The 14957-nt window shown below is 34.7% G+C and overlaps 4 protein-coding genes and 1 long non-coding RNA gene across 5 annotated transcripts in view; 3 read left to right on the forward strand and 2 right to left on the reverse strand.

Moving 5' to 3' along the window:
- Positions 1-14957, forward strand: part of LOC138702274 (serpin A9-like) — a 238260-nt gene that overhangs the window by 167912 nt on the left and 55391 nt on the right. The window lies entirely within an intron of this gene.
- On the forward strand, positions 102-9436 carry LOC138701916 (cuticle protein 8-like). The gene is made up of 3 exons (XM_069829278.1): positions 102-139; positions 8857-8940; positions 9106-9436. The coding sequence occupies exons 1-3, from the start codon at positions 125-127 to the stop codon at positions 9349-9351; spliced, it is 345 nt and encodes a 114-aa protein (XP_069685379.1). The 5' UTR covers positions 102-124; the 3' UTR covers positions 9352-9436.
- On the forward strand, positions 239-822 carry LOC138702305 (uncharacterized). Its single transcript, XR_011332830.1, has 2 exons — positions 239-326; positions 485-822. It is a non-coding gene; the product is annotated as an uncharacterized lncRNA (long non-coding RNA).
- Positions 5046-5758, reverse strand: LOC138702306 (cuticle protein 19-like). The gene is made up of 3 exons (XM_069829897.1): positions 5704-5758; positions 5500-5583; positions 5046-5365 (listed from the first exon to the last, which is right to left on the reverse strand). The coding sequence occupies exons 1-3, from the start codon at positions 5716-5718 to the stop codon at positions 5120-5122; spliced, it is 345 nt and encodes a 114-aa protein (XP_069685998.1). The 5' UTR covers positions 5719-5758; the 3' UTR covers positions 5046-5119.
- Positions 12615-13320, reverse strand: LOC138702307 (cuticle protein 19-like). Its single transcript, XM_069829898.1, has 3 exons — positions 13270-13320; positions 13072-13155; positions 12615-12937 (listed from the first exon to the last, which is right to left on the reverse strand). Exons 1-3 carry the CDS (start codon positions 13282-13284, stop codon positions 12692-12694), a joined length of 345 nt encoding a protein of 114 aa, XP_069685999.1. The 5' UTR covers positions 13285-13320; the 3' UTR covers positions 12615-12691.

The raw sequence follows: 14957 nt of genomic DNA on the forward strand, positions 1-14957 counted from the left end.
ATTACGTGAGTGATCTTGTGACATAACAGAGAAGACAGCGAAATTCCACACTATAAAAGAGCTCCTCTCCTGTTTGGCAGCACATTCATCCAGCAGAACAATCAACGGAGCGTCCTCTACCATCATGCAGCAGACTAAGGTACAGTACAGTAACTCACGTGATTAATAACTAATGTTACGTTTTTAAACATCGTAATAGTAATAATAGTCTATTAATTCAAAGCCATTTATCTTTCGTTAAGGCTCTTCCATTCATTACCATCGTGGCTGCCCTGCTAGCTGCAGTAGTTGCCTTCCCTGGATATTCGGCAGAAGATCATCATTACGTATGAACAGTAACTTATATTGTACTTCATTCACATAAAGTGTTAAAAGTTGTTTAATTAACTCATAGAATGATTTACATATGCAATACACAGAGAAATATTGCTGTACATATTCCTGTTAATTTTCTGATTTAACCATAAATTAATTTCTAATTCAGGAACATCCCAAATACAAGTTCGAATATGCCGTGCATGACCCACATACCGGTGACGTCAAGGAACAGTGGGAGTCCAGGGATGGAGATGCAGTGAAGGGATCTTACAGTCTGAAGGAAGCTGATGGAGGAACCCGCACCGTGGAGTACCATGCCGACAAACACAACGGTTTCGTCGCCGTCGTCAAGAAAGCTGGAGGACACTCCAAACCTGAGATTACTTACCATGGAGCCAAACCTCATTATTAAGCCAGTAACAGTAATGCAGTATTATTTAAAATATTTATTTAATTATAATTTTGTACATTTTACAAAATAAAGTTGTGTTACCATGACGTTAAGTTTTAACGTATTACTGTTATTATACGAAATTCATACCGACAGAAGAATATATGGTATACTGTATCTCAATGAAGGGATGCAGATAATGTTTACTTTTAGTATTTCTTTCCTTCTTTTCCTCCCTTTCGTTTCTTTGTATCATTTGCGTGTCATAATGTGCATATGGTTCATGCAATGTGTAGTGAGTGAGTGAGTGAGTGAGTGAGTGAGTGGATAGGCTGGTACAGTAAAACCTCTATTATCTGTGGTAATGAAGGGGGTGGACTGGACGGTTAATCGAAAAAATCGGATAATTAGTACGATAAAATATTTTCATTAATTAAGTTATATTACAGTTTTGTAATTTCCTCCGCAATGTTTCGTTTAACATGCTAGATAGTGGACCAGAAGTTCACTAATTTAAGTCTGGTTGTCAATGATGGGTTTATAAGGACCAAGGAAATTCCTTGTGGTTCTTGTTCGCGGAAAGATAGGAATAGTAGAGGTCTCCTGTTGTAGATTTACATACTTTATACACTTTATCCTTGTTTTTCATTAAGTCGTATTCTAATGCGAAATGATCCGCGATTTCTCTTTTCCCAAAACTCTCAATTATTTGCACTTTTATTTCGATACTTAGCAAAACACTTTTGATACCCGTGGAAGATATTTTGATTTGAAAATATAAAGTACGGGCACTCGAACAGTAGGACAAGAACTGAATGCTGTACGGGTTTGCTGTAAATTGTGCGGATGTTCTTGGCACCATTTCTTTGAAGGCAGGTAGCGATTATTTTACAAATTGGGAAAAACACCTTCAAGTAACTGTTCTTATTGCCGATAGTGGTACTATGTAAGGGTAAAGACTTGTAATAATGCACTGTAGAAAAAAATAAATTATAATATAAGATATATTACTACATTTTTTACCGCAGCAAAGGAAAGAAAAGAGCGAGACGAAGACAGTCGGATAAACCGTCGATCGGTTAATACGATGACTGATAATCGAGGTTCTACTGTAGTATATTTTAAAGTAGGCAGCCAGAGAGATTGAAAGAAATACATGGAGATTGAATGATGGACAAACAAATGATTGGATGAGTGCATGGACGGATGAATAGGAAGAAAGACTATACGGAAGGATTGAAGGAAAGATGTCTTGAGCCACTCGCTATCGTGAGGTCCTTACCCGCTCAATGTTCTTGCACGGGAAGCTGCTTTTGATATGCAGGCTAATCAGTTATCTGAGCAGCCATTTATCACACATCATTTCCGTTCCAGATAAATAGCAATCAATGTAATTTGTTCATTTAGGTCGTAATTATGGGAAAGAAATGTGCATGGTGATTATTTGATGTGCATGAGTGCTTCAAAGAACCTGACTTCCTCATTTTGCGGAGCATAGAGTAAATATTATTTATTTATTTATTTATTTATTTATTTATTTATTTATTTATTTATTTATTTTATTTATTTTTTACTTTATCTATCTATCTGTCCGTCCGTCCGTCTGTCCTGTCTGTCCGTCCGTCTGTCCGTCTATTTAATCAGGCGGAGTTAAGGCCATCAGGCCTTCTCTACCACACCACCAGAATACAGATAGATATAATTATACAAGTAACAAATGCAGAGAGGAGAAGTAAATAGGAAATAGTAGTAAAATTGCAGATATAAATACAAAAAGCACAAATACAAAAAGAATGAGAGAAATATATATATATATACATACATATACTAGTAGAAAGATAAGATCACAAATTGCACAAAAGGTACTAATACAGTATATTGTTTACATAATATGTTAGTGATTAAGAAATATGATTAAATATCTAGAAGTAAGTAGCTGTCTGTGCAAATGTAAAGTGAGCAAAACAGTAACAATTTCGAAACATTTGCAATGAGTTAGTATACTCATTTTACAGCATGGCATTTTACGCAGTAAGAAAATGCTTAATGAGTTTGTTTTTGAACACTGTTAAATTCCGACAGTCTCTAATGTCACTGGGTAGGGTATTCCACAAGCGCGATAGCGAGATTGTGTATGATGATGAATACGATGATGTCTTATGTGTTGGTATGGGTATTATGCGGATATTTTGCGTGCGTGTGAAGAGATTGTGATATGATGATAGGTAACTGAAACGGGAGGCAAGGTAGGTAGGTGTAGAGGTGTGAAGGGCTTGGAAAAGGAGAACAAGGGAATGAAAATTTCTACGTTCGTTAAGCCGTAGCCAGTTTAGAGTTTGAAAGGATGGGATAATGTAGTCAGCGCGACGGACATCGCAAACGAAGCAAACACAAGAATTATGAACACGTTGTAATCTTTGCGACTGGTTGATATTGAGGTCAGTTAGTAGAAAACCACAATAATCAAAGTGGAGCATTACTAGTGTTTCCACTAATTTTTTAGTGATAGCGAGAGAAATTTTCGATTGCTATTTAAGGAATGTAGTATGGAAAGCACTTTTTTGAAATATGAGTTACTTGGTTATTCCAGTTTAATTGCGTATCGAAGTAAATTCGAAGGTTTCTAACACAGGAAGCAAAAGGGATTATTGTGTCGTTTAATTCGACTGGAAGAGCAGGAGTAATGTTGCATAATAGACGTTGATGTCCCACTAAATAGGATTGCTTGTGATTTTCTTGCATTGAGAGTCAAACCGAACTTTCTGGTCCATGCAGTTCTAGATTCAAGGTCCTCGTTAAGAATGTTTATTGCGTCATTGAGTGATTCACGAGTTGTATGGATATATATTTGTAAATCGTCTGCGTAAAGGTGATGCTTACAGTGCTGTAGAGTCGAAGGGATGTCATTTACGTAAATAGTGAGTAGTAGTGGTGATAAGACAGATTCCTGTGGGACTCCAGTATCAACGATACGCCAAGAGGAAGTTCGACTTCCAATGGAAACACACTGCTGACGTTAGCTGAGATAAGAGGAGGACCAAGAACTGCGCTTTCTGATAATTGGAGTGATCGTAATTTTCTCTTCAGTAAGTCTATATTTACAGGGTCAAACGCTTTGCTGAAGTCTAATAGTGTCAGTATTATAATTTTACGTATTGTTCTCGCCAAGCTTAGACCACCTCACTCACACCACTCTGCTGACTCCTGCCTTACCCAAAACATAATAAATCATACGGTACACGCCTGTTAGTTATGTAGCGTTGTCACATTATGACTCAAAATTAGCCCAGCCGCTGGGTTGAGGCAAGTACGATTTTTTAAACAGAGAGGCTAGTAGTTATCTCTTGCGGCAAGGTACGCTAACCTATCTACTCGGGCTGAGGCCGTCTATGTTTGGCAACTCTATTATAAAGCAATTCTGTTATCGGACGCGGCCAACTGCACAACATAAACATCGATAGCATGCTGATGTGACTTCTTTGACTTCTTTCCTCTGAGCTGTGGTCGTCTAAGTATGGCGAATACAATACGTCCATAGCTTTTCGGATGTCTTCCGTTACTTCCAACAGTGCAGTCGCTGTACTGTGTCGAGTCCGAAAACCTGACTGATATGTGTCAAGGAGTTCATACCTGTTTAGGTAGTCAATGAGTTGTCTGTGTACTATCCTCTCTAACGCCTTCGATAAGGTAGGTAGAATACTAATAGGTCGATAGTCGTTGGGAGTAGTCGGCGTTTTAACTTGGGTATAGGACGCACAAGGCATACTTCCAAGCTTAGGAAAAATAGTTGTCGTCAGCGAAGCGTTGAAAATATGTGACAGTGTTGGTAAGATTACGCCAATAAGTTTGTTTATATGCGAGTTAGAACTCGGAATTGTCCAGTAACAACAAACAATTATTAATACCACTAAAAAAAAAAGACAGTACTAAGTGTAAAGTGTTAAAGTGAACTCACTGAGACTGTCTACAATAGGCCTATATGTTAGATTTATCTTGGAATGGTTCACAATGTGAGAAAAATAGAACTCCCTACTAAGAGGTTATTGCCCTGTAGTAATATTTTTCACTATCTTTTATATTTTTTATCATTTAAAATTATATATGATTCATTTAACAACATATATCAACCACTTAAAATGGTGATGCAAAGCACATGATTCAAGCCAGTAATGTGCTGACAGTTGATTCAGAAAGGTAAAACGCAAATACTGAAAGTAAATATGAGTCACTTTCCTTCATTGAGAAATATTGCACCATCTTGTGACGATATAGGTGTGGTACCAGTATGCGAACAGCAATCTATTTAATCTTCAACGTCATGGTTACAGTGATTTTATTTAGTAAAATATAAAAATTTGCAATTAGGAGTTGCACAAATAATTTAGATTATATTTTCATTACTACATTCATTTAATAATGAGGTTTAGCTCCATGGTAAGTGATCTCAGGTTTGGAATGTCCTTCAGCTTTCTTGACGTCGGCGACGAAACCGTTGTGTTTGTCGGCGTGGTACTCCACGGTGCGGGTTCCTCCATCAGCTTCCTTCAGACTGTAAGATCCCTTCACTGCGTCTCCATCCCTGGACTCCCACTGTTCCTTGACGTCACCGGTATGTGGGTCATGAACTGCGTACTCGAACTTGTATTGGGGATGTTCCTGCATTATACATTAAATTAACATAGCACAATTAGAATTTAAGAAGAATACCCTATTAGCGTATGTTCTTCAATTAAATATGCGAATAAGTGAATTTATTGATTTATAGTTATGTTAAAATATGTTATACTTACATAATGATCGTCATGCACTAAATGTCCAGGAAAAGCATTTGCTGCTGCCACCAGGACTCCCAAGATGGCAATGAATTGTAAAACCTTAATTAAAAATAGATTTCATTGAATTCATAGAGCACTTCCTAACGTTAGGTATTCAAAACTCTTACAATATTCATACAAATGGAGAGCACCTACTGTATACTTAGCCACATAAGCTACCTTAGTCTGCTGCATGATGGTAGAGAATGTATAGCAGATTGTTCCGCTGGATGAATGTGCCTCCAAACGATAGAGCAACTCTTTTATAGCGTTTACGATGTGTACAATTTCACTGGCAGTTATGTCATATTATCGTGCAATAAGTGTATTATTAACACATACTGTACATTGGAAATAATTTCTGCCTTAAGGTAATTGAGACATTCCATTTTCTTGACAGACTTTTCACATACTTCAGTCCCATTCTTCATTGTTGTCCTAACGTTGGAGTAGATAATTATGCGAGATGTTATAAAAATTCACAGAACTGGTAATACAAAGTTATGTTTTTAAATGGGATACCGTATAATACGGTATGTAATTCCATAAATTTGTTGCATTCTGATTGAAATTATATACGCATGAAGTACCATAACTTAATATTATACACGTATTATCAACAAAACTAAAGATAATAGGTACATTTTTACTTATTTCATGAAAAATGTCTTTGAAATGATTAATTTCAATACAAATATTAGGTGAGCAACAAAATAATGTAATAAAATAATTGTTTCATTGAATTTGACTCTTTGTTATTAAATTACAGTGTAACATGTTTTCGAGGTTCGATATTGATTATTGTCATGAAACAAGTTGTTTCTATGTACAGTGTCATTGCCTAATAATAACATATTTAAAGATAATTTCCAGGAATAAACCGGCATGTATAATATTAGACAAAGAAAACAACATATTGGCTGCCCCTTTGGAAGACTTCAGTTGATTCCGTGAGTGCTTAGGTTTGACACTTGATCAATAAATTTCTTGTGCACGATTTCGCTCTGTTTTTCATTTGCTTTGTTTGTTTCTTTGTTTGTTGCTTTTTCTGTTCTTTATAGATAAAATATGATCACTAGTCTATAATGAAGATATAATCAAGAGGTAAATTATATGGAAAATAAAAGTCCTTTCCCAATCTGTGTGAACCAAGCGATGACCGAAGAGAACTTGGACTAATTCACAGGAGATCAATCACTTTTTGTGTCTAAGGCTGCACATTCAAAATAATAATTAATTCCGTTTTTCGTCCATAGTGTTCTGCCCAAGGACAGGTATTTTAGTCAAATCCAGCATTCTCCAATCTATCCTATTTTCTGCCTTCCTCTTAGTCTCCGCATATGATCCATATATCTTAATGTCGTCTATCATCTGATATCTTCTTCTGACCTGAACTCTTCTCTCGTTCACCATAAAAAATAATAATATAGAACCGTAAATACTTCCATACGGAACTAAAACAATGTTAAAATAAAGTACAAAACGACTAAATATTCCCTGATGTTATAAAATTGGTCAATAAGAAATCAAATATGTAAAGTTTGATTAAAAACTTCATAATCTACATTCTGTGTATTTGATGGCTTTTTATTTGGATATATAATTAGCCAATCATTCAAACCACATTTTTGAATTGGGTTAATCTGACATTGTGCTCAATAAGGTGCTGGTTTCTACTTTTGAGTAATAGATTATACAACTATAGTGGCTATTATTTTTTTAATGTGAAGAAGACAGTGATATACATGGATATTTAAAACAGTTAAGATTTTTTCACTTATAAATAAAAGTGTACAGTGAGCATAAAACAAAATTCTGTTAGTATCTCAATACCCTGTTCGAGGGATTAAAATCATGTATATATATCTGACAGTACTCCATAAACAGATGCCGTAAATTAATATCCTATAGAAAAAAACGTAGTGCACATTGTTTAGTTAATCCAGCAATTAATATGTGGATATGATTCTGATTTGTGTATAGTGCAGGAAAAATTCACGAGATATTTGTAGACTGTTTCTTGAACGTAATCCAGAAGGAAGACAGACTTGAACAAACCTTTGCCGTGATACAGCATTGCCAAATAGCAAACAGCCAGAACATAAGAAGAAAGTAAATTGTGATAATAATTCAGTACCAGTACTGGCGTATATTGATCAAAGCCTACAGATATCCCAAAGGGTTATTGCCAAAGAATCAAGTATAACCAAAAGTTCAGAACATTGAATTTTGAAACAGCACAAATTCTATCTGTTCAAATTACATTTATATAAGGCCTTAGAGATATACATTTTGAAACACGTTTCAATTTTACTTTTGAAGTAATTTAATTGTTTAAAACAGATGGTGGTCCCAGTTTTATGGACAGATGAAGTGACATTTCATAACAATTCAGTAGTGAGTCGTCATATTACACTCTACTGGAGTGCAGAAAAGCCCCATTGGTGCGAAAAGTTAATAATAAATAAGTGTGAGGTATGAATGTATGACATGGGATTTTAGATGGACGCTTGTTAGGTCCATACTTGCTTCAAAGAACATTAACAGGCGCCATGTATCTAAAAATACTTTTAAAAGTTGTATTACACAAGAGGGGAAGCATTTGGAGTATTTGTATTGAAATTTACTATTTCAAAGATATTTTTCATGAAATAGCCAAAAATGTACACATGATCTTTATTTTTTTCTGTTGTTACTAACCCAAATACAAAGCTATGATACTTCAAGCTTATATCATTTGGATCAGGATGAAGAATATAACAAATTCATGCTATGATGTATAAGATGTCTAATAAAAAAGATCATTACGTTTAGTTACTAGTTCTGTAGTACAGTGTATTGGCTAATTGCTCCAAATGGTCGTAGGCTTTGTTCAACTCTATAACGCAAATACGAAGCTATTTTTATACACTAAAATACGCTAGTTATGGGGGTCTTCTAAAAGTCGATTTTTACGTCAAAATAATATTAATTTCTTATTATGTAATACGCAAAATATGTACTTGAAGAATAAGGAATGGAGTACGTATATAATTTCTTGTTCCTTACCTTCAGGAAGATATAACATCCGGCGAATGTGTTTATACATTAATAATCTATTACGTGAGCGATCTTGTGACATAACAGAGAAGACAGCGACATTCCACACTATAAAAGAGCTCCTCTCCTGTTTGGCAGCACATTCATCCAGCAGAACAATCAGCAGAGCGTTCTCTACAATCATGCAGCTGACTAAGGTACAATAACTCTGTGATTAATAACAATTGTTACGTTTTTAAACATCGTAATACTAATAATAGTCTATTAAATCAAATCTATTTATCTTTCATTAAGGTTATTCCATTCATTGCCATCGTGGCTGCCCTGCTAGCTGCAGTAGTTGCCTCTCCTGGCTATTCGTCAGAAGACCACCATCATGTATGTACAGTATATTGTAGTTTAATTAACACATTTATTCACATAAAGTGTAAAAAAATTTTAATTAAATCTTAGAATGATTTGCATATGAAATACACAGAGACATATTGCTGTACATATTCCTGTTAATTTTCTGATTTAACCATAAATTAAATTCTAATTCAGGAACATCCCAAATACAAGTTCGAATATGCCGTGCATGACCCACATACCGGTGACGTCAAGGAACAGTGGGAGTCCAGGGATGGAGACGCAGTGAAGGGATCTTACAGTCTGAAGGAAGCTGATGGAGGAACCCGCACTGTGGAGTACCACGCCGACAAACACAACGGTTTCGTCGCCGTCGTCAAGAAAGCTGGAGGACACTCCAAACCTGAGATCACTTACCACGGAGCCAAACCTCGTTACTAAGCAAATACAGTAGTGCAGTGTGATTTAAAATGTTTATTTAATTACAAGTTTGTACATTTTACAAAATAAAGTTATGTTATCATGACGTTAAGTTTTAACGTATTACTGTTATTATACGAACTTCATACCGATGGAAGAAGAATATATTATATACTGTATCTCAATGAAGGGATGCAGATGATGGTTACTTTTAGAATTTCTTTTCTTCTTTTCATCCCTTTCGTCTCTTTCTATCATTTGCGTGTCATAATGTGCACATGGTTCATGTAATGGTGAGTGAGTGAGTGAGTGAGTGAGTGAGTGAGTGAGTGAGTGAGTGAGTGAGTGAGTGGATAGGCTGGCAGTATTTTTTAAGGTAGACAGTCAGAGAGATTGAAAGAAATACATGGAGGTTGAATGATGGACAAACAAATGATTTGATGGGTGCATGGACGGATGAATAGGAAGAAAGACTATACGGAAGGACTGAAGGAAAGATGTCTTCAGCCATTCGCTATCGTGAGTTCCTTACCTGCTCAATGTTCAAACATGGGAAGCTGCATATTTTATGCAGAATAATATCTGTCCAACCATTTATCACACATAATTTCCCTTCCAGATAAATAGCATCAATGTAATTATGTTCATTTAGGTCGTAATTATGGGAAAGAATTGTAGTGCATGGCGATTTTTTTATGTGCATGAGTGCTTCAAAGAACCTGACTTCCTCATTTTGCGGAGCATAAACTAAATATGTGTTCGGATAAAGGCGGATGTCATTTTTTGTGCAGTTGGAATTTTGTTCCCCATATCAACACACATTACTCTACACATATCATTATAAATTTATCCATAACTGAATACGGAAGTCATGTACAGATCCAGGCCAAGAAATAATAATCTACGCTTGTATTTGGTTTTTTCTTTATAAAAATTTTGACACAATCCACATCTCCAATGGCGTCAGGTAATGAGTACTTTGACTCCCTTTTTACATCCTGTAGCACTTGGACAGTTGTTGGAAATTGAATTAAATTAAACGATTTTAATTTAAAAACGTTTACAACATCCCAGTATTTAGTAGGCCTATTTGTTTTATAAAAGAAAGCTATAAGGATAGTGACTGGAGCGCATAAAAGAACATCACAAAAAATATTTACCAAAATTTAGAAATTTTGAATGTAAATTGTGAGTACATTCTTTCTCTGATGATGTTTTAAAATTAAAAACCGAGGTATATTTAATACTACACAAAACATTTTTAATTTTAATACAAGACACAAATCAGATCTTCGTCTACTCTCTGCTAGTCTAAGAAGCAAACATTCTGAACGGGGCAGATGAAAAAGTTTTTTTTTTTCTTACACCATGTTAATAATGTCAAAAGAAATGCTTATACAAATTTTGGCCACTCGATCACAATTACGAGGGCCTTGAAAAATAAGTTCGACAGAGGCCGTTAACAAAAAAAAACACAATCAATGGAAAAATTTTTTGGAACAGACACAGCAATTGTTGAGTTATTTTTCAACATATTCCCCACCGGAATTGAGACATTCGTCATATCATGGGACCGACAGAAACGTGCAGACGGCTGTCAAACGCTGGTTACGAACCCAGGCGGTTGACTTCTACGACACAAGAATACAAAGCGCAACAATTGTTGTATCTGTTTCAATAAATCTTTTCATGGAATTATCTTTCTTTCTGTAAACGGCCCCAGGGAAAATCACGTTCTGGATGGCCTCGTAATTGTAGTCGAGTGGTCAAAATTTGTATAAGCATTTCTTTTGACATAATTATCATGGTGGAAAAAAAAATAACTTTTTTCTCTGCCCCCATCAGAAAGTTTGCTTGTAAACTGTTACAAAAAAAAAGAGTTCACTATTCATGTATTACGGTCTTCAATGTACTGCCTAATTATCTTCAAGGAGCATAAGAAAATGTTGAGAACAGAATTAACAAAATTTATAAATACTCATACCTTCTACACAACTGACGAATTATGTCTTTATTATTATTTATTTAATGTGACAGGATTTATGATTGTAAATTGAATTATTCTGCTTTCTATGTATTCTATATGTTTGTATAGATCAACTGATAAAACTGTTTACTATGCATTGTATAAATTTGTAGGGTCACCAGAGCAAATTAGTCGGTAAACTCGCTAGCCTGCTGATCAGGAGGTACTCTCAGGCTTGGATTGGATCCCGCTTGGACGATTATCTGGTTGGGTTTTTTCGAGGCTTTCCCAATCGTAAGGCAAATGCCAGGTAATCTATGAAGAATCCTTGTCCTCACTTCATCTCGCCAAAAGATTTTGTGTAACTCTTGAATTGTTTCATATCTTAAAGTTTCATTGCTAATGTAAGATCTGTGGAATACAAAAAATGAAATGAAATGAAATGAAATGAAAAGTGACACATCACCTTGGGAAACATCCATATTCCCTGGAACGCCCATATGAAAATCTGGATCGCCAACAAATCGTGAGAAAATTCCCATTTTCATTTCATTCTCAAGAACTTTTCTTTTTTCCCCACTTGAATTTTGCAAGAAATTCTGCTCTAGCCATTATACATTCTCCTTCTTAAATTTGTACATATATTTATACTTTGCTTGTCTGTGAGATTATACCTCTTCTTCTACAAGGTGATTTAAAAAGTCGGCAGTATAAACTCAAGTTCACAAGTAAGTAGTAACATTTATTAATATCGGATCGTGACAGATCACTCGTCTGTTACGTCACGAAGAGTTGTTATTCAAAAGTCAAAGATCAGTGCCAGTCCGAGTGAGAGATAAGTATGTTTATTAATACACATGCGAGTTAGAACTCGAAATTGTCCAGTCATGAGTAACAACTCAATATTATTAATATCACTAAAAAAAGACAATACTAAGTGTAAACTCTGAAAATGAACTCATTCAGACTGTTTACAATAGGCCTATATTTCAGATTTCTCATGAACTGGTTCACCATGTGAGAAGAATAGAACCTCCAACTAAGGGAATATTGCCCTGTACGAACTTTTTGCTTTCTTTTATATTTGTTACCTTTTGTAACATTTAACAACGTAATTCCACCACTTAAAATGGTGGTGATGCAAAGGTCATGATTCAAGACAGTAATGTACTGACAGTTGATTGAGAAAGGGAAAACGCAAATATTGAAAGAAAATATGAGTCACCTTCCTTCATTGAGAAATATTGCACCATCTTGTGACGATATAGCTGTGATACTCGTATGTCAACAGTAATTCATTTGAACTTCAACACCGACTTTATTTTGTAAAAGATAAAAATTTACAATTATATTTTGCATAAATAATTTAAGTTATATTTTCATTACTACATTCACTTAATAATGAGGTTTAGCTCCATGGTAAGTGATCTCAGGTTTGGAATGTCCTCCTGCTTTCTTGACGACGGCGACGAAACCGTTGTGTTTGTCGGCGTGGTACTCCACGGTGCGGGTTCCTCCATCAGCTTCCTTCAGACTGTAAGATCCCTTCACTGCGTCTCCATCCCTGGACTCCCACTGTTCCTTGACGTCACCGGTATGTGGGTCATGAACTTCGTATTCGAACTTGTATTTGGGATGTTCCTGAATTGTAAATTAAATTAATATAGCACAATTAAAATTTAAGAAGGATACGCTATTGGCATGTGTTCTTCCATTAAATATGTGAATAAGTGAAATTATTGATTTATAGTTATGTTAAAATATGTTATACATACATAATGATCGTCATCCACTAAATGTCCAGGAAAAGCATTTGCTGCTGCCATCAAGGCCACCGAGACGGCAATGAATGGGAGAACCTTAATTGAAAATAAATTTAGCTAAATTCATAGAGTACTTCCTAGTGTTAGACATTCAGGACAGTTTCAATATTCACACAAATGAGAGCATCTGTACTTAGCCACATAGGTTACCTTGGTCTGCTGCATGATGGTAGAGAATGTATAGCAGTTGTTCCGCTGGATGAATGTGCCTGCAAACGTTAGAGCAACTCTTTTATAGTGTTTGCGATGTGTGCAATTTCACCGGCAGTTATGTCACAGGATCGTGCTATGAATGTATTATTAACAGATACATTGGAAATAATTTCTGCCTTAAGTTAATTAACGAGACATTCCATTTTCTTGACAGACTTTTCAAATACTTCAGTCCCTATTCTTCATTGTTGTCCTAATGTTTGTAGTAGTTAATTATGCGAGATGTTATAGAAATTCACAGAACTGGTAATACAAATTTATGTTTTTAAATGGGATACCGTATAATACGGTATGTATTTCCAAACATTTGTTGCATTCTGATTGAAATTATATACGTGTGAAGTACCATAACTTTGTATTATGTCATTAACAAAACTAAAAATCATGTCTGCATTTTTGCTTATTTCATGAAAAATATGTTTGAAATGGTTAACTTCAATACAAATATTATGTGGGCTATAATGTTTCTATGCGACAAAATAATTATTTTGTTTGACTGCTTGTTATTAAATGACAGCATAACAAGTTTTCGAGATTCAGGATCGATTATTGTTGCTATGTACAATGCCATTGCTTAATAATCTATACTAATAATAAATCTGTAGCCGAAATTTTTCTGGTAATTTTCGATTTTCCAAAAATAATTGGTCCTAACATATATAATTAACCACCCTGAAACCGAAATTCGCTTTTTTGAAATTGTTGTTTGTATGTCTGTCTGTGTCTTCTGTATGTTTGTTACCTTTTCACACGATAATAGATGAACGGATTTCGATGAAAATTGGAATATAAATTAAGTTCGTTGTAACTTAGATTTTAGGCTATATGGCATTCAAAATACATTATTTTAAAGGGGGGTTATAAGGGGGCCTGAATTAAATAAATCGAAATATCTCTCTTATTATTGATTTCTGTGAAAAATATTACATAACAACAATTTCTTTAACAATAATTTTCGATAAGTTTTATTCCTTGAAAAATTTTGATAGGACTGATATTTAATGAGATAAATGAGTTTTAAAATTAAAATAATTGCCATCTAAGGCCGTATAATGAAATAAAAAACAAATGACTTCGTCTATAAGGGACCTTGGACAGCAACAGTCGAAAGCTATGAAAGATAGCTTACAGAGAATGTTTCTGTGTTTGTATGAAGTAATATCGGAAGCTAAATTAACCGATATGTATAATTAATTATTATTTCCCCATGGAAAGTGTAGTTTCTCTAGATGTACATAATTCTATAATGTTATTACAGTAACTTCTGATATATAATATAATATAATATAATATAATATAATATATGTAATGTAATATTATATAATATAATTTAAGTTATTTGAATGGGTTCAGAACCATAGTGGGCCAAACGCCATTTACTGAATACGTAGAAAACAAGGGTTAAAATTAAGTTATTACCATAATTCAATGGAAACCTATAACAAGTAAAATAAAGTATACACATTAAATCTAAATGATGTCAATGTTCATTAAACTATGGTTGCATGTAATAAAAATTAGAAACATGTTACAGGAATTGTCATTGCACCTATGAGTGGTCTCTGGACCAAAATGATCGCATTTTAATTATTTGGATGCAATTTAAATTAAGCAACATAATAAAC

Source organism: Periplaneta americana, chromosome 6 (assembly GCF_040183065.1).
Source record: "Periplaneta americana isolate PAMFEO1 chromosome 6, P.americana_PAMFEO1_priV1, whole genome shotgun sequence".
NCBI lineage: Eukaryota > Metazoa > Arthropoda > Insecta > Blattodea > Blattidae > Periplaneta > Periplaneta americana.

Bases quoted from the DNA above. Each gene is read 5' to 3' on its own strand.
- LOC138702306 (XM_069829897.1), bottom strand. The intron at 5,366-5,499 runs GTAAGTATAACA...TGTATAATGCAG, and splicing joins TAGTGCATGACGATCATTAT to GAACATCCCCAATACAAGTT.
- LOC138702307 (XM_069829898.1), bottom strand. The intron at 12,938-13,071 runs GTATGTATAACA...TTTACAATTCAG, and splicing joins TAGTGGATGACGATCATTAT to GAACATCCCAAATACAAGTT.
- LOC138701916 (XM_069829278.1), top strand. The intron at 8,941-9,105 runs GTATGTACAGTA...ATTCTAATTCAG, and splicing joins CGTCAGAAGACCACCATCAT to GAACATCCCAAATACAAGTT.